General features: G+C 38.6%; 1 protein-coding gene across 1 annotated transcript; it reads left to right on the plus strand.

The window, feature by feature from the left end:
* The first annotated feature begins 522 nt into the window (after positions 1-522).
* On the plus strand, positions 523-27,540 carry LOC121527825 (synaptopodin 2-like protein). Its single transcript, XM_041814827.1, has 5 exons — positions 523-838; positions 11,410-11,561; positions 11,674-11,940; positions 13,512-13,900; positions 22,272-27,540. Exons 1-5 carry the CDS (start codon positions 737-739, stop codon positions 24,986-24,988), a joined length of 3,627 nt encoding a protein of 1,208 aa, XP_041670761.1. The 5' UTR covers positions 523-736; the 3' UTR covers positions 24,989-27,540.
* Positions 27,541-27,642: the final 102 nt, after the last annotated feature.

Raw genomic sequence — 27,642 nt, forward strand, 5'->3', positions numbered from 1 at the left:
CTTAGTTTTAGTTTGCTCTCAGTTCTTCTCTGCAGGTTCAGAGGTCCTGACGCTGATGTGGAGCAGCTTAAGAGAGAGCATTTGCCATTTTTACCAGCACTGCAGAGGGGCTTTCCAATAAAGAACCTTCCCCTTATAGTCAGGACTAATTTTGTAACACTCTTTGTGTTATATTGTGACACAAAGTAAAGCAAAAAGATTAAAAAAATAAATTTTCAAAGAGGTCACAGGAGTCCATCTAGAGCCCAATGTGAAGCCACTAAACCTTGCAGACAGAAATCCCTCAAATATGTCATCCTCCAGCCCCCTGTCTGTGCTCCCATGTGGGGAGGGGGCAGAGGGTGGATGAAGGCAAATCTGTGGGCTGTGGCTGCTAGCCAGCCCGGCTGAGCCGGGGGTCAAAGAGGGAGTGGTTGTTGTGGTTATTTCAGGCGAGTATATCAGCAAGCATCCCCTCCTGAACAGAGTGCTCCAGAGTGACAAGGCAAGTGTTGAATACTGGAGAGAATAAATGCACACGCACATGCTCAGACCCCCTCTCACCCTCCGACACAGCATTCCAGTGTGAGCAGATGAAAGCCAGCCTCTCTCTGTCTCCTGGTGGGTGGAGTGATTTTCAGTGGTCACGGCGAGAATCGGGAGTCTTAATCATTGATTCTCGCAGAGAGTGAGGGACAGAAGAAGGGCAAAGAAACGTGGAAACCTTCACTCTGACACTGACACTCACACAGCAGGGATGGTAGCAGAGGAGATCGTGGTTTCCCTCTCAGGTGGAGCTCCGTGGGGCTTCAGACTGCAGGGAGGAGCAGAACAGCAGAAACCTCTACAGGTGGCCAAGGTATGGTTGATCGATTTTATGTGTGCATGGAGTTACTGCCAAGGCGGTAACAGGAGTAGCTTTAATAGAGACTGCAGCTGTAAGTTGTGGTCTGAGGCCTGGATGGTCAGCTGTGTGGTTTGCTGTGTTTGTAACTTGAGCATTGATTAGAAACCCCACCATCGAGGAAAAAATCTGAATAATTGTGTAATTGAATCAGTGCCTTTATTTGTATGAAACTCAAGTGTTTACACTCATTTGATCGTTAAATACCTGAAGAAAACAAGTGCTTTATTCAGTGTAAATATCAAGCTTTTCCCACATGGTGGGATGTGGTATGTGGTAATCATTAGTATGTTAATTTATTAGTAATTAGCATGTCATAGTAATTTGACTTTTACTGGGTTTAAAAGGCAACAAAAAAAAAAACAGTTTCATGATCAAGGCCGCCCATAAGGGGGGATGAAGAGGAGAGCTTTTTGGGCCCAGCCAAATTGGGGGTCCATGTGGGTCAGAGAAATCAAGGCTAATGGTAAAGTAAAGCTGTGATAACTATATTTATTTAAAACCAAAATAATAACCACTCATATCAAAGCAACAACAATATTTTCTTAAATTTTCTTACAACAGAATTCAGCTTTTTTTTGGCAGCGTTAACAGTGTGGATAGGCACCTTTAACTAAATGATTGGGAAAGAAATGTAAGACTTCAGAGCTGGGCCATGATGTGCACAAATGTCATAATAGCAGAAAGTTAGATTGAAGAAAAGAGGCAAAAAATGGCTCCTAAGTGGCATAACAGTGGCCAAAATGGGTGACAAGTGGCCACAATGAGATAAAAGAGAAAAAAAAATTCTAGAAACTAGCAAAAGGTGACTAAAATGGATATAAAGCGGCAAAAAGGGAGAAACGGGAGAAAAGCAGCACAAGTTGCAAAAATGGGTGAGCAGTGGCAGAAAGGGAAAAATGTGTAAAAAGAAAAAGGGGTACTAGTGGGTAAAAAGCTGCAAAAATTAATTAAAGGTGGTAGAAAAAAATGCCAAAAAAAGTGATAAAAGGGGCAAAAAAGTTGCTAAAAACATGCCAAAAGCACCACAAATTGGTTAAAAGTGGCAAGAAAGAGGCAAACATTGGTGAGAAGTGGCAAAAAAAGCCATGTTAAAATACATTCAAGATCTCAGTCAGTATGTATTCAACCCTTCCATAAAAGTAATTATTATTCAGGGAAAAACTACTTCTTACTTTCAACTTTTACTGACTTTTATGGCCATTAAAAAAAATCAAAGCCAAGTATAAAATCGATGGAAAAGGAACAAAACAGGCAGTGAACATAACAGACATTTATAAAAGAACAACAGAAATCAGATACAATAATGCAAAAGGTATTATCAGTGCATGTCAGGCACAGTAACATACAAGCATAAACAGCCCATCAACATCCGTTGAAACGTTCTAAACTATTCAGTTGCTACTTAGCTGTGTCATTTTTCCAAGCATATTTTAACTGCAATTTTTGTCATTGTTTCCTCTCCCTATTTTCAGTGGCAGGTGGACTTTGGCTTTAGAGAAGAGTAGAGTAATTCTGAAAAAAGAGCTTCTATTAAATTACTCAAAAATTGTAAGGACACAGATATTATTAAAGCCCCTGTGAGGAGTTTTTAGATATGTAACATACTGAAATTAACACTGATGCCTCTTTATGACCTGCAAAAGCAAACTGGATCATTAGCACCATGATAGATTATTTTTATATTGTTATTTTAAATGCCTGAAACTTCTGCAGTGGGGGAGGTAGCCAAACAGCCAGCTCTACTGAGCTAAGCCAAATGATCTGGATCTAAAAAAAAAAGGACAAATATCCCATCACAGCAGGTGAGGCTGGAGGTTGGTGAGACAGACATCAGCTGAAGAAACATGGGTAAAAATGAAGTTTAATGTGCTTAACCATGACAAAACTGGACTGAACCAAACAGGCCCACTTTGTGGAAACAGACCATACAGAAACATAGTGGAACAGCTCATTCAGGCTTTAGACAGAGGGTTTTTAACTCCTGCCTCTATTTATTGGCTGAATATTTCTCTATTTTGGGGACAAAAAAGTAGGTTAAGATTGACAAATGTTTAGATTTTCACACTTTGAATACCTGGCATAGTTGTAGTCAGCTTTAAAAATGGCCTTTTTGGCTGTCTTTCTCTTGCCCCCCTAGGGCTGTCCTCGCTTCTTTGTGACATCATCATACATGTAGAGGACAAATCCATCAACTCACAAAATGTATCACTTTGTCCACAAGGGGCGCCAAAATCAACTCAAATTGAAAACTGCTTACAGCAGTTTTAGGATGTTTATGACCAACATAGTTTGACCTTTAACAAAACAGTGCACAAAAGCGACAGTCAGCTGTGATTTAGGACTTATTCAACAGTTGCAATCTGCAGGAAATATTATAATTCATCAAAACAAAATCAAACTATATAGTGAGCCTGGTGTGCTGCTGTAAAACAGTATACGGTTGTGTGTTTCATTTTGTCTCCTTTCTTTCATTCATAGGTGGGCTGTTTAGTTTAAAAATGGCAGAAGTCATGAGATTTAGAAATGCTATATTAATACCAAGATAGAACTTTAGATGTACAGAATATAGCTTTCAGACACATCGAAATAGGAAAAAAATAAGGCCTGTTAAGAGGAAAATAAACTGTTGGTAAAGAAGAGAGAGGAGCAATAAGCACAAAGGCTTCAGAGTGTTGCTCAGCTGAAAAATCTTTCAAGGATGGTTAAAATGAAGAATATAGATAATGAAATAAAAATGTAAGAAATACAAACAGGGGAAAACTGCAAAAGCATGCAAACTATAAAAAATGGCCATGATAATTTTTATTGAATTTGCTCATAGAAGGGTTCAAAACCTTAGACCAAAAAATATTGGTATAAATGATCCAGGTCCATGCACTCAAGATGGTTTAAAAGATGTAAATTGGACTGTAAACATTAAATATTTAGCTCTTATAAAGGTGAAAAAGGGTAAGTATTCACATTTGAGAAGCTAGAACCAGAGATTTTTACTTCTTTCTCCTCATGTATCAAACTTACCTTAAAAAATAAAAATGAATAAACAATCAAAATATCAGGAGAATTCAAAAAGAGGATGTTTGAATTTTGGGGAAAATATCTGTTTCTGTGTGCCTGAAAGGCTCTGTAGTTGTGTCTGATTAGTTTACACATTATTTTCAACCATTGTCATGTAATAACTTCATCTGCTGTGCAAGGCCAAACACTCATCATCATCAGGGTCACATAAACAGAATTCAGCTGGTCAGAGAATAAGAAGACGGGGTTAATGCTGGACTGTGGTGAAAGAATTTGAAACATGAAGCATGATAAGAGGTGAAACACCACAAATGAAGGAATGACATACATGGATCCTTTTTCAGAGCATTTTTAGGAATACTCTCCAGTTTAAAAAAAAAAGTATCATCACTAGTGCTGTGAGTAAGAATCATCCCCCTCTGATGCCACGACAATGCACAGAAGCTTCATAACTCTGATAAAAACCTGTGCCAAAAATGATCTGCATACACACATGTTCGCACACATACACATCCATACAGAGAGGTTCATCCAGATATACACCTACATCCTTCTACTGATCACTGATGTGTAATATTTTCTTTCTAATACAAGTCTGTCACTGTTTTAAAAGCTTTTAAAAATTCAGATGCTGCTCTGAAGCATGTTCTTTTCAATTGTTTCATTCTGTATCAATGGGAGGCTTTGCCCATGTGTAGCTCATGTGCTGGGAAAACATACTGGAGACATGCTGCTGGTTCATTAAATCTATTTGTACTGCAATACTTCTATATTATCATATGTGATTTGATCGCAATTAATCAATTCCAAATCTCATAGAGAGAAGATATTTTGGATGTAAAAATCTGTCTATGACAGTTGCAAATATGAGCTGTATGGACAAATAAAGTAGTGGCATTCTAGGCATCATCATTTCTTACATTTGAAAGTTCGTTTCAGGACAGAAATTTTTTAATTTGTTCCTTCTCAAACTTTGAATTGTCTGTTTAAAGGACTGAACTTCTAGGTCTGAACTTACCTAAACAATCAGTATTGATATCGGTATTGGCAAAAATTAATTTATTACCATTGGCATATCAGATATCGGCAAAAATCTAACATTGTTCATCCCTACATCTTAAGAGTATCACGAAGCATCCAATCAAAACCTACTGTATTGTAACAGTATAAACTGTGCTGATGTCTTGAATCAGAACAATATACTTTTACCTTCGGTTACAAATCACATCATAATCTAGGTGTATCATGTTTCATCATATATCATTAAAATATTTTATTGCATTTTAACACATCCTAATTTGGTGCATCATAATTTGTATCTAAGGTATTGTACCTTTTTTTGATCTTGTATCATATTACAGATATATCATGACATGTTACATCGATGGAATTGTGGGTTATCATATAATATATCATAATGTGTTGCAATATATCATATTGTATCTGCTGGTATCTTATGGTATTGTTCTTGGTATCGTGTCTTTTGGTACTTTATCTTTTGGTGTCTTAGTGTATGGTACCAGACGTATCGTAATTTTTGGTATTGTATCATATCATATCATATTACATGTCTCTTGATATCGTATCTTTTGGTATCGTAGAGTATCCTGTTGTATCCTACTTTATTTGATTGTTTCGTGTTTTTTGGTATCATGTATTGTATCTTTTTGTATAGTATCATATCATGTCTTATGGTATCTCAGCGAATCGTACTGTGTTTTTTGGTATCCTAGCGTATCATATCCTGTCTATTCGTATCCTATATTTTCGTGTTTCAGTCTATCATATATTATATCCTTTTGTATCTTTTAGTATTGTATCATATCTTTACCGCTGCCAAGGAAGTTATGTGATCAGCAGGGTTTGTTAGTTAATTTGTTAGTTTGTTAGCAACATAACTCAAAAAGTCATGGAGGGATTTTGATGAAATTTTCAGAAAATGTCAGAAATGGCAAACGAAGGACTGACTAGATTTTGGGAGTGATCTGGATCAATGTCAGGATCTAGGAATTTTTTTAATGGATTCTTTACTATTGGGAGATAGGGCTAATGGCGGAGGTCTGCCCTCTCCGAGTGCTTTTCTAGTTTTGTATTGTTTCATATTGTTTTGTATCTTATCGTAGTTTTTGGTATTGTATTGTACTGTAGCATGTATTTTGGTATTTTACTATATCTTTTTGTATCGTAGCATATGTTTTGGTATTGTTTCATATTGTAGTGTATGTTTTGGTATTGTTTCGTATCGTAGTGTATGTTATGGTATTGTTTCGTATCTTTTGGTATCGTAGCGTATGTTTTGGTATTGTTTCGTATCTTTTGGTATCGTAGCGTATATTTTGGTATTGTTTCGTATCTTTTGGTATCGTAGCGTATGTTTTGGTATTGTTTCGTATCTTTTGGTATCGTAGCGTATGTTTTGGTATTGTTTCGTATCTTTTGGTATCGTAGCGTATGTTTTGGTATTGTTTCGTATCGTAGCGTATGTTTTGGTATTGTTTCGTATCTTTTGGTAGTATATATTTTGGTATTGTATCACATTGCATCTTTTGGTCATAGCATCTTTTAATATTGTATTGTATTCTATCATATATTTTGGTACTGTATCCTATTACATCTTATCTTTTGGTATCTTTTGTTATCGTATCATATCATATTCTATCGTATCGTCTTGTATCATATCGTGTCTTTTGGTATCTTTTGGTACATTAGCGTATCGTATTGTACTGTCTATCTTTTGGTTTAGTATCATATTTTGTCGATTGGTATCTTATCTTTTCGTGTCTTAGTGTATTGTTTCATATTGTGTAGTACCTTTCGGTATCGTCTTGTATCATATATTGTTTTTCTCTACATATCCAGTCTATTGGTATTGGATTTTTTCATATTGATTGTATCGTATCATATCTTTTGGTACTGTATCCTATTGTGTCCACTATGAACATACACAGTCAATGATGAAGTTGTTTCAAATCCATCATCAATGCATATTTTCTCGACCAAATAATCCAAATTTAATCCCAGAAAATTCTCCTTCTATTTTGGTTTGGTTTTTCTGCTTGATGCTTTTTGTGTCAGTGGTTCTATTTGTTGACAGTCCAGAATGTTCCCTCTAATAAGAAAATCTATTCTGGAGAGGAGGAACGCGACCTCGCTCACACTGACGTTCACAGAGTTGGCCGGTCACTCAGAAGCTGTCATAACCCAGGATGTAAAATAGAAGTGGAGTGATTCTGGCACCCAGAGGTCTCTCTTTATCCAGGATTTTCGAGCTGATAAGGTCGCCTTTAATCAGAGTTTGATCTGTGTGTGCTTCCTTTTGTTGGAGTAGGTGTTAGTGACCTGTTGTTTGTGTGTCTTTGAGTGTGTGTGCATACTTTAGATAAGCCTTGTTGGGACAGGAGCACAAACTGCAGGATCAGAATAGCTCATTTAAGAGGAGCTGGAAGCAGAGCATGGAAAAAGAAGGCCTCTTTTTCACACACAAAGATATGCATAGACATGCATTGGCACACTTATTTGTCTCATAATTAATCATTTGATTATACTGTAGATACTTTTTTCCCATCATAGAAGCACCAGCCTTTCCTCATCCGTCTAGGAATGCGGTCGATTTTTTTCTGCATGGTTTTATTTTGGGTTTGTGAGGAACAAATGGCAAACGCCAGGAATCCCCCGACATCCAGACTGGTGATGCAGCTGTTCAGACCCCCTCTTTCATGATACTCATTTGTGAAGTGTGTGTACAGTTGTGTGAGTGGGAAAGTACAATATACAAAGCTTGATCAAGCATGTGTTTGTGTGCTGCCTGGGGTTGGCATGATGCCAGAATAAGAATTTTTATTTTTTACAAAAGAAGGAGTGAGTTTACGGAATTTACGTACATAAAGAATCAATGTACATGAAGATCAACCAGTGTTGTGACCTTTGCTCTATAAAGAGGGCCAACCAACTTTCCTATACAGGACACAATGAAGGGGGCAGAAACCCAGACCATACTGTAAATCACATGGCAGCATAGTATACTCACACTTTCAGTGAAGATGACAAAGGATGCATGTAAAAAATATCACCAGATTCAATTACAGGTAAAGATGTTGATCGAAGAAGTTACTTTCTAGCGTCAAGAGAAAAGCATCATTTGTTTTGACAGAAGGCAAAGACACCGTATTTCATGCTTAGTTTTTTGTTAGGAAATCAGTGTTGATTAAAACCCAGGTGTTTATATGTTTGAACAAATGTATTTAAGTCATTTTTAAAATATAAAACCATTTTGAGCTTATGACTTAGACCCTGATAAGTACATCATTTTGGTCTTGTTGGCATTTAATTAGAATCTGATTACAAAAAGGTGTGGCTGCGTATCGTACATCTCTCACAGACTGTTCATGTGAGACCCCAATCGTTGTCAGAACGGGAGTTCAAGTTAAAACTTGCAAAATAAAAATGGATTTAACTTCCTGTTAGGGTTACGGTAAGGGCTAAGGTGTAGGATACTTAAAGTTGAAAGCTCATCCTCCATGAAAACCTTCTAACTCAGCAAACATAGCATATATAGCTCCAGTAGCTCTGAAAGCTACATAGCTAATGTACCTACATAGCTAATGTAGCAAAAAATAGCTAAAGCTAATTGCATAAAGCAGCTAAGTAAGCAACATAGTCAAGTTAACTATTGAGCTATGTTTGCTAAAGCTCATGTTGCTAAAGCTAACTTAGCTACATTGGCTTATGTTTTAATTTTAATTCTGTAGCTTGCCTAGCTATGTTAACTTTGCTTACAAAGCCAAAGTGAGCCACCGTTTGTGTAACTACTTTCTTAAACAGGGTGATACATAATTTAATCCTGCATTACACCTTTGACCTTTTTCTCTGTTTTATTTATGAAATGTTGCTCAGTCTGTAATGTTTGCAATGTGGTTATTTCATGAATGCAACTGCCAGACTTTGTTTATGATGAAAGTTAAATTTAAAAAAGTATTGAAAATTTACGATGAGATTCTCATGTCCCATCCACTCTGTCTTTTACTAACAACTTCTTAAAGTAACAGTTGTGAGAAACATTAACACTTTGACATGCGGACACACATGCTCATGATGTTATGGTGACGTAGATTCAACACAAAAGTATGAACAAGACTTCAGTGTAAGGCTGTTTGTCACTGACAGTAAGTTACGACTGACTGGAGATCTGCATTATATTTTAAAGCTTTGGTACTTCTTAATACTGTCAAACATTAATATAGCAGAGGTGGCATCAGTTTAGTACTCCGGAGTACTCGGAGAAAACCCACACGTGCACAGGGAGAACATACAAACTCCGCACAATAAGGTCCTGACCGGGAAGCGAACCTGGAACCTTCTTGCTGTGGGGCAACAGTGTTAACCTGCGCTGCGTGCAGCCCAGCATCAGTTTAAAACACATCAAATAATCAAACATTTTGCTAACCTCAGTGCCACCACATTTAGATTATTAGGTCAAGAGTTGCTGATAAAAACAAAAAACTGTGTCCTTTAAGAGTCCAAGTGGGTGCAGGAACACTTTCCCCCTCTTAACATTTTTACTGTGATAAGATATGTGTGTGTGAGGCCTTATCTTCTCCTTTAAGAGGACACACTAATCTAGTTTACAAGAGTATTTTACAAGCATACTTCCCATCTACCCCATGTACCCCCCTCCAGCATACTTCCTGAAGGATCCTATGACATCATCTCTCAGCGCCCTCCAGGAACAGCTGCATGAACTCATGAGTTATTCTCGAACATGGACCAGGATGGCTAACACAAGAGGGTCCCCTGTTCCTGAACACTGTTCAATACAAGCTCTAAACGTAGCAGAGCCATAGAACATGAAAATAACAATACTTGATTGAAATACGATCAGATCTTTAAATAGAAGTTGTAATACCAAAGTGAAAACTTTTTTTGCATATTTGTCACACTTAAACATTGTAGACCATCAGACTAATTTTGATATTAGACAAAGATAACTCAAGTAAATCAAGAAAAAAAAGTGAAGTATGCTAAAATCTCATAAAGCTACACATCATGCTTCTGAGCATCTGTTCTGAAGGAATTCAAGAACAGATGAGAAAGTCAATGACATTTATCAGTCTGGAAAGGGTTAAAAAGCAATTTCTAAGATTTTGGGACTGCAATGAACCACAGTGAGAGTCACTATCAACAAATGGAGAAAACTTGTAACAGTAGTGAACCTTCCCAGGAGTGGCCAGCCAACCAAAACTACTTAACGACTCATCCAGGAGGTCACAAAAGAATACAGAACATCTAAACACATGCAGGCCTCACTCGACTCAATTCATGTCAGTGTTCATGATATAGTTCATGACATAAGAAAGAGCCTGGGCAAAAACAGCATCTGTGGGAGGGAGACCACTTCTGCCAAAAAAAGTACACAAGGCTCGTCTCACATTGACAAAAAACACATCTTGATAATCCCCAAAACTTTTGGTAAAATATTCTGTGGACTGATAGGACAAAAGTTTAACTTTTTGGAAGGTGTTTGTCCAGTTACAAATGGCATAAAACTAACAGCATTAAAAACAACATCATACTGACAGTGAGACATGGTGGTGGTGTGGTGGTCTGGGACTGCTTTGCTGCTTCAGGACCTGGACAACTTGCCATAATCGAGGGAACCATGAAATCTGCTCTGTACCAGAAAATCCTGAGAGAGAATGTCGGCCATCAGTCCATTACCTCAAGCTCAAGCAGACTTGGGTTATGCAGCAGGACAAAAATCTACAAGTCCACCTCTGAATGGCAAAAAAAAAAAAAAAAAAAAAAAAAGTTTTGGATTGGCCTGGTCAAAAACAATTCTGCAAAGAAGAGTAGTCAAAATTCCTCCACAGCCATGTGAAAGACTCATTGCCAGTAATTGCAAATGCTTGCTTGCAGTTGTTGCCGCCAAGGGTGGCACAGTTATTCGGGTTAAAGGGCGATACTTTTTCAGATAGGGCCAGGTGGGTTTGAATGGTGTTTCCGTCAATGATAAATGAAATCATCATTTAAAAACTGCATTCTTGGGTGATCCTGATCTAATGTTGAAATGTGTTTGATGATCTGGAACAATGAAGTGTGTCATTGTACAAAGAAAAGAAAAAACAGGACATTTTTTCATGGCACTGTAAATGCTTGGGATTGGTCTGACCTGCCTCTGGTTTAATAAAAATCTGTGTGAATGAAAGGAGGACATCACACATTTCTCCTAAGCAAGCAGATAAAAAATGCACTATACTGAAAATGAAACGTAGTAAATCTGATCTTTTTGTTATGCTGACTGTATATTTTACTCAGAGATGTTTCTGTCCTAGCCATTACTAACAGAAATGGGTTGCAGGTTTAAATCTAAGCATCGTTTCATTTGAAGTCACTGTGAATCACCAAAAGGAGAAGAGCTCCTGGTCTATGATGTTAGCTCCCTGCTTTAAACTGACAATAAGGTGAAAAAATGGGCAAATCGATGTGTGATGTTTACCCTTTTGTCTCTACAGGTACGCAGGCGCAGCAAAGCTTGCAGAGCCGGACTGAAGGAGCATGATGAGCTGGTGGCCATTGGTGAGCAGATGTGTGCTGACCTCAGTCATGCTCAGGCCATGAACCTCATTGAAACACAGAGCGCCACTCTCAACCTGAGGATCAAAAGGTCAGATTGTGGTCTCACACGGCAGTCTTTGACCCCGCTACATGAGGGCTTTGCAGACCAAACTGATGTATTTTTAACATTTTCCAAACCTATCATCACCTCTGTGTCTCAGGGCTCCTTCTGGTTTCCACTCTGCGTCTTCCCGCTCCTCCACCAGGGTCCTGTCTCCCACCGCCAACCGTTCCTCCATCCTCTCCCCCACAGGCCTACCCAGCGGCATCACCTCCCCTCCTGACAGCGAGGCTTACTATGGAGAGACAGACAGTGACGCAGACACGCAGTCACACACGCACCGCCGCCAACGTCGCACGCCTCCTCACGCGCGCTCACCTGCACGCTACGACAACCAGGAGGAGGAGGAGACGTCAGAGATGAGCGGGTAAGAGATGGAAATCCCACTGTCTCCTATCTTTGGAGGAAGCCTTCTGCCAAGATTTATTTAAAATTATTTAACATAAAACGTCAATTTACCCTGAAAAGTTACATCATATTCTAATAAAATATCAGTTTGCCAATATAGATTACAATTCCTCCTAATAAAATGTCCCTTACCAAAATGAGATTGCATCATTTCCCAGAAAACATCTTTATCTTCAATCACAAAGGACAGTTACCCCATTAGAGTAACATTTAATCCTGATTTCATTTCCCAAACGAAATCACATTTTGTTCAATTGAGCATTTATCTTAATAAAATTGAATTTTATCCTAACTGAAGGTTAATTATCCTAATAAAACCCCGATAAATTAACACTTAACCCTGTAAAGTTACGTTTCATTCTGATTAAAGGACATTTATCCTAATAAAATAAAGTTGTATCTCAACAAAAGGATATCATTGTTGGCAAAATTACATTTACTCCAAATGAAATATAACTTTTCTCAAATAAAATGAACATTTATCTCAACAAAAACATTTTAACCTGATAAGAAAGGATAGTTATCCTAAAGAATTTAACTTTTATTCCAATAAGAGGACAGTGATCCTGTCATTATTACATTTAATACTGATAGATTCTCACTCTGTCCAAACAGAGTTAAAATTTAGCCCCGTAAAATTACATTTTATCCTTATAAAGAACATTTTTCTAATTAAATAAGATTTACAAATTACATTGTATGCTAATAAAATTAACATTTATCCTGATAAAATATCATTGCATCCCGATTAAAGTGCATTCATTCTAATAAATTAAGATTCTGTCCTAACAAGAGGACAATTTTATCCTTATAAAATATCAATTTGGCCAAATAAACTTAAGTTTTATCTCAATAAAAGGAAAGTTATAATACTGATTGAATTAAAGGGCATTAATAATAATACAATGACATTTAATTACAATAAAAAGACAAACTATATTGACATTTTTTTCCAGAGAAAATAACATTTCTAATGAAGTGACATGTATCCAAACACAGTCACATTTTATGCTGACATAGCGACATTCATACAAATGAAATCACATATTATCTTTAGAAATGTTTATATCATTGGGTTAAATCACCATTTTTATCAGAAGTAAAGTCATTTTACCTTAATAAAATGACTTTATTTCTGATAAAATAACATTTAAACCTAGAGTGATATTTTGTTATAAAATTGTGTTATATCCTGTTACATTTTTCGTCCTAATTATAATTTCTATTCCCTCCTCCCTACTCTTAAAAACAAACTTCATCCTAATAATATATCAATATGAAATACTAAATCTAAATTTAACTTTAAATAAAAGTTACAAAATGTAACATTTCTGGAAATTTCCCTCCACTCATGATTGGAAGCTTCATCGTGAATCAAATTTGTCAGACAGAGATGGTTCTTCCCTGGACGTCAATGCTACCTTCTATGAGGACAAATAAGTCGCTATGACAACCTCTAAATCTCCATATATGTGACAACTGAAGTTGCTCCAATGTGTTCTCTTTGTTGTGTCCCTTCATCTCTCTTAGGTATGAAAGTGCCACAGATGGGGGGGTTTCCCTGCAGGGGCAGTGGGATGGACAGTCTCTTCTGGGCGTCCCTCGTAGAGAGCTCATCCTCCAGCCTGGACAAAGTGACTGGACCACTCCAGCACACACTCCACACACGCTGACCCCTCACTCGATCACACCCACCCCTGATCAGGGGTTAGCTGAGGGGGAGGGAGAGGGGGATAGCGGCTTTCAGGAGGCGGGGGGCGTCATCGGGCTGACCTGCCCGCCGCTTGTGTCTCCTGAGCGGGCCATGGAGGCTTTGATGTTGGGGTCCAGTAAACAACTGGTGCCGATGGTGGGACCACAGATGAGCCCACTCAGTGATGAGCTCTCAACCACATACATGGATAAAGCACGGCAAGCCAGTGAGTATATATCTCCTTACAAAACTTCTGCACACTTCTACGGAAAAATGCATTGCAAATGCATAGGATATTTAAAGTTGTCGCAATTTTAAGTTGAGGAACATTTTTCTGCAATTGTTCCACAATTTTTAACACAGTTTTATACAGATTGGTGAAGCTCTCCCCATCTCTACTTCTGAGAGACTATGCCTCTAAAATGCTCCTTTTATACCCAGTCATGTTACTGACCTGTTGCCAGTGAACCTGATTAGCTGTGAAAAGCTCCCCCAGCTGTTCAATGATACTTTTCCAGCTTTTTGCAGCCATTTCCCTTCTTTTTTGATGTGTTGCATCATTAAATCAAAGATGAGTTAATATTTTCTATAAAATGGTAAAATGTCTCAACATCTGGTATGTTGTTTTTGCTCTATTTTGTATTTAAAAAATGGGTTTATGAGATTTGCAAATCATTGCATTATGTTTAAATGCACATTTTACACAGCGCCCCAACTTTTTGGGAATTGGGGTTGTAAATTTTGGTTGTTCTCTCAAGAGCTTGATTCTTTTTTCCTTATTGTTTTGGGACTACAAAACTTGTGTCAATTTCTCAAAACTCAAAACAAAAAATACCAGAATTTCCACATAATCATGGGAAATATAGTAAAATAACATACATGCATGTATGTTAGGGCTTCTTAAATGATATGCTTTTTAATCATTCTAGTTTTGTCCTGCCTTTTGTCCAACCAATAGTCCTAACTACAAAATTCTTTACTAAACTGATCAGAGCTTTGGAGAAGTTTTGGAAATTTCCATCATGATTTTGATCTTCTGATTTTGGAGGTGTTGGCAGTTGCTGTGGTTAGACCAGTTAAGAACCAAAGAGCTAAATGATGTCATGGGAGCTAGTTATAGTCTTTTACCTTATGTAACAGCGTGGCTGTACTGTATATATCACTTCCAGGAATAAAATGTTGGCTAATAACTTTTGCCAGGGGGGACTACTGAGGCCTGGATCAAGCTTTGGTCTCAGAGGCCATGCCAAACTTAAAAAGTGCTGCAGGCCTCCAGGATGTAACTGATAGTTTTGAGTAACTCTAGAACAATACTGGAAACACTGTACAGAGGCTTGTTGCCTGAAATGAAAAAACCTCCTGACTGTGGCTAAATACAAAAATTCTGATGCAACTTTATTCAGCTGGATCTAAGCTTATTAAGTTTAAGGATAATCGATGATCAGTTGATGAAAAAAGGAAGGAACCTCTGTAGTTTCTCATGGTGATGCAACTATTTCAGTCTGAACTGCTGTGATTTTTTTTCTCTTCTATCCAAACGCTCTCTCAGTGTCCCTAATGTTATAGTCTGTGGTGTAGAGTTAGAGCCTGAATGAACAGCTAGATCGCCCTCTAGTGGTGCTTTCTTATAACTGGAGCATCATGTTACACTCCCAGGCTGGTGGTGATGGGGTGAGATATACCAGATACCCATAAAGATATTCCACCTCCCCCCTCTGTCTCTGCTGTCAGTATTCTGAGCATTTGCCTCACTGGCTGTATTTATAGGCATTGAAGCTTCTGATTGATAGACTGGACATGAATTTGACTTATAGGCCACACAGCTCAATGTGCACTGGATGAGTGTGGAGTTTGGCTTTAGCTGGATAGCATTTTCTCATTTTTGAGATGAGTTTTAGGGGATAAGATGAGAAACAGAGACTACTGCTACATCAAGGAAGTTGTTCATATATCTGCATTTCTCTGGTGGTCTCTTCAGGCTTGAAAGTTTTTAAATGAAACAGCCTGGTGGAGGTAAATTTCACAGGGGAATCAGAAGTAGAATTTAATGATATAAAGGATTGACATTAAAAATAAAAGGTGAGAACTATTATATTAATTGATGAAGAAAATTACATCTTTTTAACCCCCATCTTCAACTTCAATGATGGAAAATTTACTGAAGTGGAAGTTTTTACTTAAAGGTGCAGTGTGTAATATTTAGCCGAGTAGCATTTAGCTGAACAAACCTGGTAAAATAAAGCCAAATATTTCTAAGATGGTCTATCTAAATAAGTGTTTAGTCATCTAAATTCAAAAATAGCTATTTTGAAAAAACAACTCAGAATAAACCTTTAATTCATACATAGGGAGGGTCCCCTCCATGGATGCCGCCATCTTGGATTTTTACATGTTTCCATGGTAACAAAGAGGAAAAAGGAAAAAAAGAATAAATAAAGTTATTGTATTGTATTGTATTCACATTACAGATACACATTAAATTCAACTGGTTTCCACAGTTTCCAGCGGAGAAATGCAATCTAGAACCCATTTCTAGATGTTGATATTCAGTTTTACAAACTGCACCTTTAATTTTATTATTGTGTCATGCATACAATCATCTGATCATGAATGCTTCATGAACTAACATGACACCAGGAATTTAACCTATCCAGGATTAGACAGCATTCTAGGTCCGTTCATCATCATGGATCAAAAGAGGAGAGTGAGGAGAATTTACAGACTAGTTGAACAGATTTTTATTGTCTTTTGAGGAAAAAAAACACACAACCCCAAACACATCAAATCTGAACAGCCGTATCTGTAAGTATTTCAGGTTTTGGTGATCTATTTGGTGAGTTTTCTAGGCCATAAAGCGCATTTACAGAGATAAATATAAGGAAATAAAATTGAAGTGACTCTGCAGATGCCTGGTCAAACAAAATAAATGGCAGTGGCTCACTAATGGCAGAAGTGACTCCACAAACATTTACCATGCGTCAGAAAGCCAGGCATTTACAGTGGAATTCCCTGTCTATGAAAAAATATTTACATATGGTTAAAAAGGGTAAAAAAAATGTAGTTTCATGACATGGTTGTACAAGGGATTTTTTGGTGCGCCCTAGAAGATTTCCAAGTCACAGATTGGGCCGCAGCACACTGGAGTTTGGAAAAGGCTGTTACACAGAACAAAAGTGAATGGGACTCACTTTCCAAGCCATTTAATTATGTGTCTGGTCTGGATACAGTTATTTAGAAGACTTACAGTAAATGGCTTGTAAATGTCTGACAAGATAAAAAGCTAACCTGATTGGCCCTGGCTACAGCTGGATCACCCTTGGTCAGCATAAGAGCTTCAAACTTTCAAGTGATGTTGATGCTTAAAAATGGTTCTTTTAAAAAAGACCTTAAAATTGAACAGAGAATGAGCTCCATTAATGCTGCTATTCGTGTCTATGATCTTTTTTGTCTTTTTTTATCTAGCCATTATGAATCAAGCTAATATTTTAATATTTGGTGTCAACAAATACTCCATTTCTTTTTTTTTGCCTCAATTTCATCATGGGAAAAAGCATACTGGCAAATTCTTTTGGTCAAAATGTTTTTTTACAGAATGAACATAAAACCACACCTAGTATCAAAACTTATGAAACTTACAGTTACAGTCAAGCACAAGCTCCGTGTTCTTATGTGGTCCATTTATTTGTAGAATCTGCTTGGGGCCAATAAAAGATAACCAGGCCATAGTTTGGACACCCCTGCATTGAGCTAACATTGCTAGAAATATAATTCAGTCAGGGTGAGTGCAATCAGCCAACAGTGCGTTTAGAGGGAATCAGCTAGCCATCAGCTTGTGAGGGCTTGTGTTGGATCAGCTGATCTCCATTATATGCCAGTGCTTGACTCCATAGCCTGCCCAAACTACACTACACACACGATTGTTGGAAAGTTGGCCATTATATAAAGTTATAGCTGCCTAATATTAACAGAACATCACATATTTTCATATTGATAATGTTTTCTCTTATCCTCAAGCATAAATAAGTGGTATCTATGATTGTTGATGGGTTGAAATGCCAGTGTGGACGTCCACAGAGATGAATCCAAAGACACCAAAAGCACACCTTTTAATCATGTTGAAAAATGGTTGAAAATGTAAGTCACAATTTACCTGTGATGCGCTGAAAAGATTTAGCACGGGGGAAAGTTTATCTAACCAAAATTGCCTGGCAACAACTGAGGGCAATCAGAGAGCCAACAAAAGATCAGTTGTTCAACTTCTTTTTTAGGCCATTATGCTCCATCAGTCTTGTTTGGTCATCTTTTCTTTAAGGCAACAATGATCACAGCTGATCAAAGTGGATGGTTATGTACTGAATGAGCTGTGATTCACATTAGTAAATGTTTCTTTAATGAGAGATCTGTCCTGAAGGACTGAGGACAGAGGTTTACTAAAGGACCAGTGATGACTGAGGTGTCCAGGGACCTGCCCTTTCTCACATTACTTACACACAAACATGCTAACCTTTGACTTTGGATTTGGATTGTTAGCTTTGCCGTTGTAGAGGTCAGTGTTTGTGTATGTGCCGTGCTGCTAGGTGTGAGGTGTCAGCGGCAGAGAACAGCGCATCAGTGAAGAGTTATGAGCAGGCTTTCCTCTAAACTATAATTGGCTTTTTGAACTCATATACACACACACAAACATTTAAGCACGACCAATGACACTGCCGTCTAAATATTTCCTGGTGTGGGGTCTTCCGTCCTTGTGCGTGTCTGTTTATGTGTGTTTGTATATGACAGGTGTTTGATGCCCGTCATGCCGACAGGAATAGGGAGTTGACATCATGTGTTGGTTAGAGTCTCTGGACAAAGGTCTTTACATGGGCCGTGCTCTCAGAGAGGAGCTGGAAGACAGACACTAAACAGTTTCCATTCAGAGCTGAAGTGGACAGGGTCTGTGTGGGAGGGTCTGAGGGAATTTTAGGACACAAACACGCTCACACTTGTGAGATGAGGGACCTCACATCTACTTCAGATTCAGATGTAGGTGGACATACAATACCACACACTGTGTACGCAGGTAAGACACATTCAAACTACTGCATGTACTCAACCTTCAAATGAAGCTGGGCTTTTCCGTTTTGGGTGAATGTATGTTCTTCCTTTTTAACAAACTGCTTATTGTTGGTGTTAGCATCATATCAGAATATAGAAAGATTATAATAAAACCAAATATTATTTGTACCTGATAGCTGTGGCTGGTAATCCTGAGCTTTGGTTGGAATTTCACTTGCACTTCTAAATCTACATCACAGTTTGACATTCAATGCTTTCAGTATTTAAAAAAACTCTGTTGTGCCACATCAGCTTTATTTAATCAAGGGATAAACAACTGGTGGCCCAGGGGCCGCATGTGGCTCTCCTTCTCACTAGATGCAGCCCCCAGGTCCATTTTAAATATCAATGAACATGAGGATAAAGGGCATTATCTGCCATGACAACACGAAAAATACCAATAGTTCTTAACAGTCTTGGATGACTGATAGATATAGATAGAATTGGCTGTAAACTGGCTGCAAGATGTAGCTTAAGTTTGATTTAGTTTTGTTTAGCCAATCAAGTTAAAAAATTTAGTTTGCATTTAACATTAAAAGTATTTATATTGATTCATTTTTCTTCTGTTAAAATTAGTAATTATAATGTATGAATTGAGAGCAGCAATTTGTAACAATTAGGTCAATTAGAATTGTGAATAATATCAATGTGGCCCTGTTGATAACCATAATCGCCTATCCCTTGATTAAGCCATGTTGCTTCATATGGTTAACATCAAATAACTAACCTTCAGAACAAAACTGGCCCCCATATTTGGCCTTGACATTAACATCTCAAATAATATTGGATATGGGTCAATGACATGCATATTATTTTGTCTTAATTTATTTTATTCCTTTTGAAAACAATTAATCAATTCATGACATTTATCAATTTGTTTTAAAAAACCTATTTTGTTGGAATACATTTTCTGCCATATTGGAAAAAGAAAAACAATTTTGGCATCTGAAACCAAAAAAATTTCAGCTTTTTTATTCAGCAAGTAAATGACCAGAATACAGACACTATTAAAAAGATGGTATTTTAGTTGTGAGTAACTGAAGTTAGAATAATTTGGCATGATTTTTTGGTTCAAATCTTTGAAATTGACAAATTTTCTAAAACTATTAAGTTAGTAAAGTCATCAAAATTGGCAAGTTCTTAAATGTCAGGGTGGCACAACGGTAATCATGGGACTTTTATTTTAAAATGAAATGGAAAAAAAACAGATCATTGCATAATTTAACATTTATTTTACTCCAGCTGACACTCATGACAGAGAGGAATAGTTTTCATATCCTTTGCAAGTAAAGATGAAAACATTTCTTTTAAGTCACAGGCTGGTGAGGAAATGTTCCATGTCAGGGGGTACAACCAGTGTAAAACTGATTATTTACTCATTAAACTCTTGATTTTTTATTATATATCTGTTAACTTTCTAGAGAGGAAATAAGGAACAAATTGTGTCAGAGTTTGCTAGTGTTTCAGGTGGGACAACAAAGTGGTGCATCGGTGCTTAAGGTGGCACAACTAGTGTTTCAGATGGTATAACTACTTTTTCAAGTGACACAACCAGTGTTTCAGGTGGTGCAACTAGCATTTCAATTAGCACAACTAGTGATTCCGTTGGCGCAACCGGTGTTTAAGGGGGCGCAACTAGTGTTTCAAGTGGCATTTTCTTTAGATGGTGAAATCAGTGTTTCAAATGGCGTAACCAGCGTTTCAGGTGGTGAAACTGCCAAAAGTTAACTGTATGAAATAAACAATGTTATTTAAAGCTCTTAAAATATTTACTTTACTTCTACCTTTACCTCTATTTAGGTTAATAAGGGCTCAAATAAAAAAGAATAAAATTAAGCTTAGCTGAGTGGTATCCATGTCAGGTGGTACAACCAAGGAAAAACAGCTACTTTTTATTTTACAATAGGAATTTTCATTTTATTTTAAAAATGTACAGTGCTTAACAAATTTATTAGACCACCCTAACCCTAACCAAAGTAAGGTTTATGCCACAGCTGCCCTAAATTAACAGGATTGGTAATTACCAAAATCATTTTTTATGTTTCTGCGATGGTAATACACCAATATGTAGAAGCTCATTAACCAAAATATTTTTAATGCTAAAATATATTATTATTGTTATCCATGAATTTTCAAATGCACTGATTTACAAAAAAACCCCTGAAAAAATAGTAAAGCACATTATTATTTCTTGATTAATATGTCCAATTATAGTTATTTACTTGCATTCCTGAACAGAAAAGTTAGTTTTAGTGGTTGCATGTTATGCTTGATTAATTTCTGACTTCTCAGAGATGCCCAGTGAGCTGGCTCAAATTCAGTTTGAAATTCCTCATTCCTGTTCAAAATGGTAAAACATCGAGAGCTCACTGAAAATGAAAGAGTCCTCATTAAAGCACGTCATGATGCTGGCTGGTCTTTGAGACAAATATGACAGGTGGTCTAATAAATGTGTTAAACACTGTATGTATTCACTGTCTAACAAGAATAAAAGGAACAACATGTGTCAAAGCATTTCCCCATTTTAGTCTGAAATTAGTTGCAAATGTCAGTGGGGTGACCATTGTGTTAGGTGGCACCACTGCAAATAAATGAAGCCTTATACGTCATTGACCTGTATACTGGAATAAGATTTCAAAATATTTTTTAGGGCACAATATTTTCCTTCTTGTGAGAAAAAAAAAATACATTTGATATATGATACATATGATATATATCATACAAAAATACAATGCATCCATCAACTAAATTGAAATGCCTCCAATTCTTACAAGAACTTAGATAGTTTTGAGGATATATTTCCATTTGCTCTGTCACTTTGTCAACATATTCTTGTTTTGCTTCTCTACAATGCTTCGTATTGTCTTAGTAATGCCCTCCAAACCATATTTGTTGTTTGTTAACAATGCCAACTAGCAAGCATTAGCTTGCAGACAATTTAAACAAGCAAGTGTTAGCTTGGAGTTTCTTTCCTTTGCCAAATGATAGTGTTAAAGAGCTGTAAGTATGGCGGTAGATTCTCTTTCTTCAATTGTCGGTCCTTCTGGGTTTTCAAATGAAATGCCAGTTTTTTTGACTGGTTTGTTTGGTTGTTTTATCTGTCAGTGTTGTACTCTTTGCAGTTGTATCATACAGCTTATAATTAGATTATTGATGTGTGTGAGTAGAGGCTACATAAAATTATAGATATGTAGTGGAGATATTCATGCAGAGTGAGCCAGGATAATAAAAAGCCTTAAATAGCCCTGGTCTTAGCAGAGGTACACTTGAGTGCACGTGCTGGAGATAAACCCTGATCTAACCTTCCCGGAGAGTGTGAGTCAACTCTGGCGAGCAGCAGGAATTCTTTGTTGTAAATCCACAACACATACTCCTGTCTGTCAGTGGTAATCCTTATCCCAGCTACCCCACTGTTAGTGAATTTTTGTTTCCGTTGTTTGTTGCCTTTGCCTTATTATTTATTCATCCAAAATATCTCTCTCTTTCTTCTTCCTGTCTTGCAGAGTTGCAGCGTGGGGAGAGTCTGGTGGAGAAACAGGTGAAAGAAGCCCGTACTAAATGTCGCTCCATTGCCTCTTTGCTGACTGATGCTCCAAACCCCAACTCAAAAGGGGTGCTTATGTTCAAGAAACGCCGGCAGAGGGCGAAGAAGTACACGCTGACCTGCTTTGGCAAAGCTGAGGGAGACAGAGGAGGGGATACAGAAGGAGAGACAGGAGGGGAGACAGAGGAGGAAGGAGGAAGTTCAATTCTAAGTGGCTCAGAAGTTGATGAAGAGGGATTCTCAGCATCGTTTGACCCTACGTGGGATACAGGTTATCTAGACCTGCTGGACAGGAGAAGCTCTGCTTGTCCGTCAACCACACCAACCACTCCAACAACGCCGACAATCAATCAAAACTTGGGGCTAGACATCTCAAACTATCAGATTCCAGGACTTGCGAACCCCGTCATTCAAAGTCCAGGGTTGGAGAGCCCATCCTACCAGGGCTCACCACTGGATAGCGGCATCAAAAAGCATCCAATCAGTGGCAATTCTCCAACAATGTCTCCTCCAGCTGTTGCACTGACCAATGGGGGGTCAGTAGCTGTTAGTCGGGCTAGTGTAGTTCTGAGCCCTCCCACTCAGACACAACTTCCTACTAATAACGGGCAACAAATGAACCCAAATCCCACCCCTACGCTTAGTCCTAACCCAATCACTGACTCAGAACCTAACCTGAACACCAACTTCAGCCCTGCACCTGGTGTTCTGAACCGTACTGCACGCCCTTTCACCCCAGGTCCTACCCCTTCTCGTCCAACTGTAACCTCTGTGATGTTTCGCCCTCCCCAGCCTAAACCAACAGCTTTGACGATGGCAGCCAAACCTGTGGCTGCTGTCTCCATGATGACTATCCAGCCATCTCGCCTTCCATCAGGGCCGGATCCAAGAAGAGCGGTGTCTAGCACCTCTCTGTATATCCCCCCAAGAAACGCCAATGGCAGCTCTCCCCCTTCTGGGAATTCTCCACCCTCCTCTTTGTCTTCCACACAATTCTCCCAGCCCACATCAAATCCACCATTTTCCCCTCAGCCTGCAGTGTTTGCTTCCCAGTCAACCCCATTCTCTCCATCAGTAGCTCAAAGCCCCTTGGTATACCCGGCACCAGCTCAACCCTTCTCTCCACAATCTCCTTTGTCATCTCTTTCTTATCCACCTCCTCCCACTGGTATTGCATGCTCTCCACTTGTCCCACCACAACCCCTTGATGTGGCACATACCTCAGTTCATACCCAGCCAAACCCTCCCCTCCCTCCACTCCCCCAACCGTCTCCATCTGCCCACTCCTTCATCAACACAACTGCTGCAATGACTCCAGGTCCCAATGCTGCCATGGAAATTGCACCGCCTGCACAAACTCCAGTTGGTGATTCATTTGGGACACGAGAGCAGCGAATCTCTGTCCCAGCAGCTCGCACTGGCATCCTGCAGGAAGCCCGTCGTAGAAGCAGCAAGAAGCCAATGTTCTGCTCAGTCCAGAACAAAGATGTGGATCCAAACCCGGACCTGATGTCAATGGTACAAAATATGGATGACCGTTTTGCTAGAACCCCAGGTGAAGATCGTGGAGCTACTGCTGTTGCAGAGACTGGACATGAATCAGGGCCAGAGGAGGATTGGCTCAGGCTTGGAGCAGAGGCCTGCAACTTTTTGCAAACTCAGAAGGGACCAAGACCACCTCCTGTAGCTCCTAAACCACAACCCCCCCAGGTTCCACAGCTAGGAGGGAAAGGAGGTCAACTGTTTGCTCGCAGGCAGAACAGGATGGATCGGTATGTCGTGGAAAGAGCTCCCTCTGTTGCTGCCGCACCTTACTCCCCTGCCCAGAATAGGGAGCCCTCACCCACACCTTCTCTCCCTGCAACCTGGAAATACTCATCCAACATCCGTGCTCCTCCTCCAATCAGCTACAACCCTCTACTCTCTCCCTCCTGCCCTCTTAAAGCCCAAAAGAAGGCAGATGTGGCAAAGTCTGGAACAGCTGGATCCAAAGGGAAGAAAGCTGCAGGAAAATCTGTGGACATCATGAACCACCAACCTTACCAGCTCAGCTCTTCTCTGTTCAGCTATGGAGGCGGGGTTCCCTCAAATACTCCCACCTATCAGAAGCAGCAAGGAGGTACCAGTGGTCCACAGAAAACGGCGAGAGTGTATGAGGTAAAGCGATTCTCCACGCCTCCACCGACGTCCACAGGGCCAGCCCTCAAAGTCATTGCACCGCGATCTGCTACCACTCTTGGGGATCCGCTGTGGTGCTCTGATGTCACATCTCCTCCACCCACAGCTGGTCAGGCCCCCTACCAACCATACCAACCTGAACCCCAACATTACCAGCCTCAACCTCAAGCTTACCAACCTCAGTGGGCCACCTCCCCCATGTCTCCTCCACCTCCCCCTGCCCCTACAGCTCCACTCCCACAGCTTCCCACCTTCTCCACAGTTCCTGCCCAGAATATTGTCCAATCTCCTACTTTCTACCATGCTCAGTCCTCCAACACTGCACAGGCCAACAGGCAGTTTAAGAGTACCCCAGATCTTAGTCCCCTGAGCCCCACCGAAGGTTCTCGGCCAGCATCTAGCTGCACTCAACTGACCCGGGTCCCCAGGCCCAGATTCAGCACTTCCAACCTGGGTCTGCAGCCTTGTGTCTGGCGCCCTGGATCCACTGCACACTGAACTCTGGTCTGGACATTTTAAGCTATGGATCTGTGGGAACATAGAATGTGTTTTAGCAGTGTTTTATTGTTAATCAGAGCTGTAGCTATGTTTTTGTCAGCCTTATCACATTTTCTTTTGACCTGTATGAATTATCTCTATTTTATGGCACATTTAACACTTGCATATGTTCTAGTTTCTTGCGCATTTTATAATAGATTAAGGGAACACTGTTTTGCAGAGGGAATGTAGCAAGGTAACCTGAAAAAGATGGCTGAGGGGAACTGATATAAAGTGTAGCGAATATTGAACTGACTGATGAAGAACATAGAAAAGAAGAATTGAGGATGTGAAGACAAGACTGTTGAGACAGAGAAGTGGTCACCAATGAAGAGTAAAGCACTGATGAAGTGAAATTACATACACAAAGGTTTATGAGCTGTTGAAATGCAGATTTGTGTTGTAGCTTTACAATATGTGAACATCTTACAGTACCTGTTAATGTAGTTCTACTACTGCTAACTTTCACAATATTCACTCTGCTGCCATTTTTATGTTGTCAAGTTTGTGGTGGGAAGCTGTATTCCACATTGAATCATAGTAACAGAGAAAAACTGACAATCATTATAATGCTCTATAAACTGATAAGTAGAAGCCCCAGTAGAAGTCACAACTGTAATACTCCATGACAAAACAATGCGTTATATTTTGTCTAGGAAATGGCTAATTTCGACATGAAAATCATAAACACAGATGATCTAACAATAGGTATTATTTTACTACCTCCTAGTTGATCAGGGTTTAAAAAGACAACAGAGAGTAAAACCCAGAGCAAAAATTGTATCCTAAGAAAAATTAAATTTAATGTCTACACATAGGAAATAGTGCACACAAGCTTTCTTGTACTACCGAAGCAATATTAGCTTTTGTTAGCAACTTACCGTTAGGCCTTTCTTATTATACCATAAAGCAGTTGCTTGTGTTTGCATCCAGCCAGTTCTAAATTATCAATAATTTCAGCTAGGAATAGCTAATTTCAGAGAATATAGCAATCAAAAATCAATATTTTACTTCATTTTATCTACCTTTACATAACATCATTATATCTTTCTATTGCTATCTACCAAACATCAAATGGTTATATTAGTGTCACTCTAGCTTTCTCTTACACAACTAGCAAGGAAGTAGCTAATACTGAGTTCTATTTACCTCAGGAATGGGAATGTGTCCCATTTATTATGAGCTCATAATTCAGGGTACTGAAGTTGCTCAAACTTTCTGAGTCGGTATTACGATTTCAGAGCGCATTTTTGATGATATCAACTCGAAATTTATGAGTTCCAAAATTAAATGAAACGCACCATAAATGCTCACATTAGCTGCTGTCAGTTGATGTAGCAAATGCTGTACTGTTGCTAGCGCGCTAGCTAGGGTAAGCATCCTCTCGATAGCTAAAGTGCTTTTAACAACAGCAGCACATTTCAAACAAGGTTAAGGTATTTAAGGCAGAATTGTTTTCTTTTATTGAAGTGAAAAATGCAAACAAAGTTCAAGTGATAAACACTTTTCCAAATGACAAAACAAATTTACATTTTTCAAAACAAATAAACAAAGTTGAATACAAAAATTGCACATTCTGAAACACTTTAACCAAACTAGAAAAAAAAAATTGTACAAGTTGCAAGTTTCTAAAAGTCTGAAACACTTCTGACAAAAACACTTTTACAAATCATAATAATAATTTCAAATGGAAACATTCAATTTCAAATGTACATATAATTTATGTATTTTACATGAGCTAAGACAAATTTACAAGTTATAGAACACTTTTACAACTTCTAAAACAATTTTAAAAACACGGTAGCTTACAGAAGGGGATTGTACCAAATACCATAAGTGACCCAAGTTTGAAGCTATGTAAAAGTATTTTAGACTTTAGAATTTTAGTAATTTTGAATTGAACTAGTTAGAAAAAGAAACTTGAAAAATAAAACGGGGGCTAAAAATGGCAGTGTGTGATTTGGAACAATGCTATATTTAGGTGTACAGTTATACATTATACCATCAGAAGTACACAACTTGAGACATGCTGCTGTTTGAGTTAGCATTTTGCTACTTCCTGTCACTTTCACTAGCTAGTAAGTTGCTCAATGCTTATGTTAGCTCCTGTAAGACACATTTTAATGTAAACTGAGCTGATTTTATCCTTGATCTTCTGTTAACTGTTAACTTTAATTCAAACTGTCCATATATTTTGAATTTCTTTGGTTTCTGAAACATTACAGCAACAGCCTACACAAGCTTTGCCTGAGTGTGACACTATGGGAAAATGACCACAGGAGAAAGAGGTCAGTTTCCCCCTCATTTTATATAAATTAAAAGTATCTGAGTTTGATATTTCAAGGTGTGTTTTTTAGTATGCATATGCAGCAGAGTGGGATTTATTTTCTGTAGTCTTTTATTGAAGAAGAACCTTTTTTTCTGTAGCGTTAATTCTGATTTGTTGACATGACACAGGAGAGCTATAACATGTCTGTTTAGCTGTGATTCTTTTCCACAGAGACTGAATAAAAATAGACATGACTCACATCAGCTGTCACACTGTTTCTTCCTGTGTCACCCACGTCATCACTTGCTCCCACACCAGGTCCCTGTATCATCTCCTCCCATCCGTT

This window comes from Cheilinus undulatus, linkage group 20 (assembly GCF_018320785.1).
Source record: "Cheilinus undulatus linkage group 20, ASM1832078v1, whole genome shotgun sequence".
Classification (NCBI taxonomy): domain Eukaryota; kingdom Metazoa; phylum Chordata; class Actinopteri; order Labriformes; family Labridae; genus Cheilinus; species Cheilinus undulatus.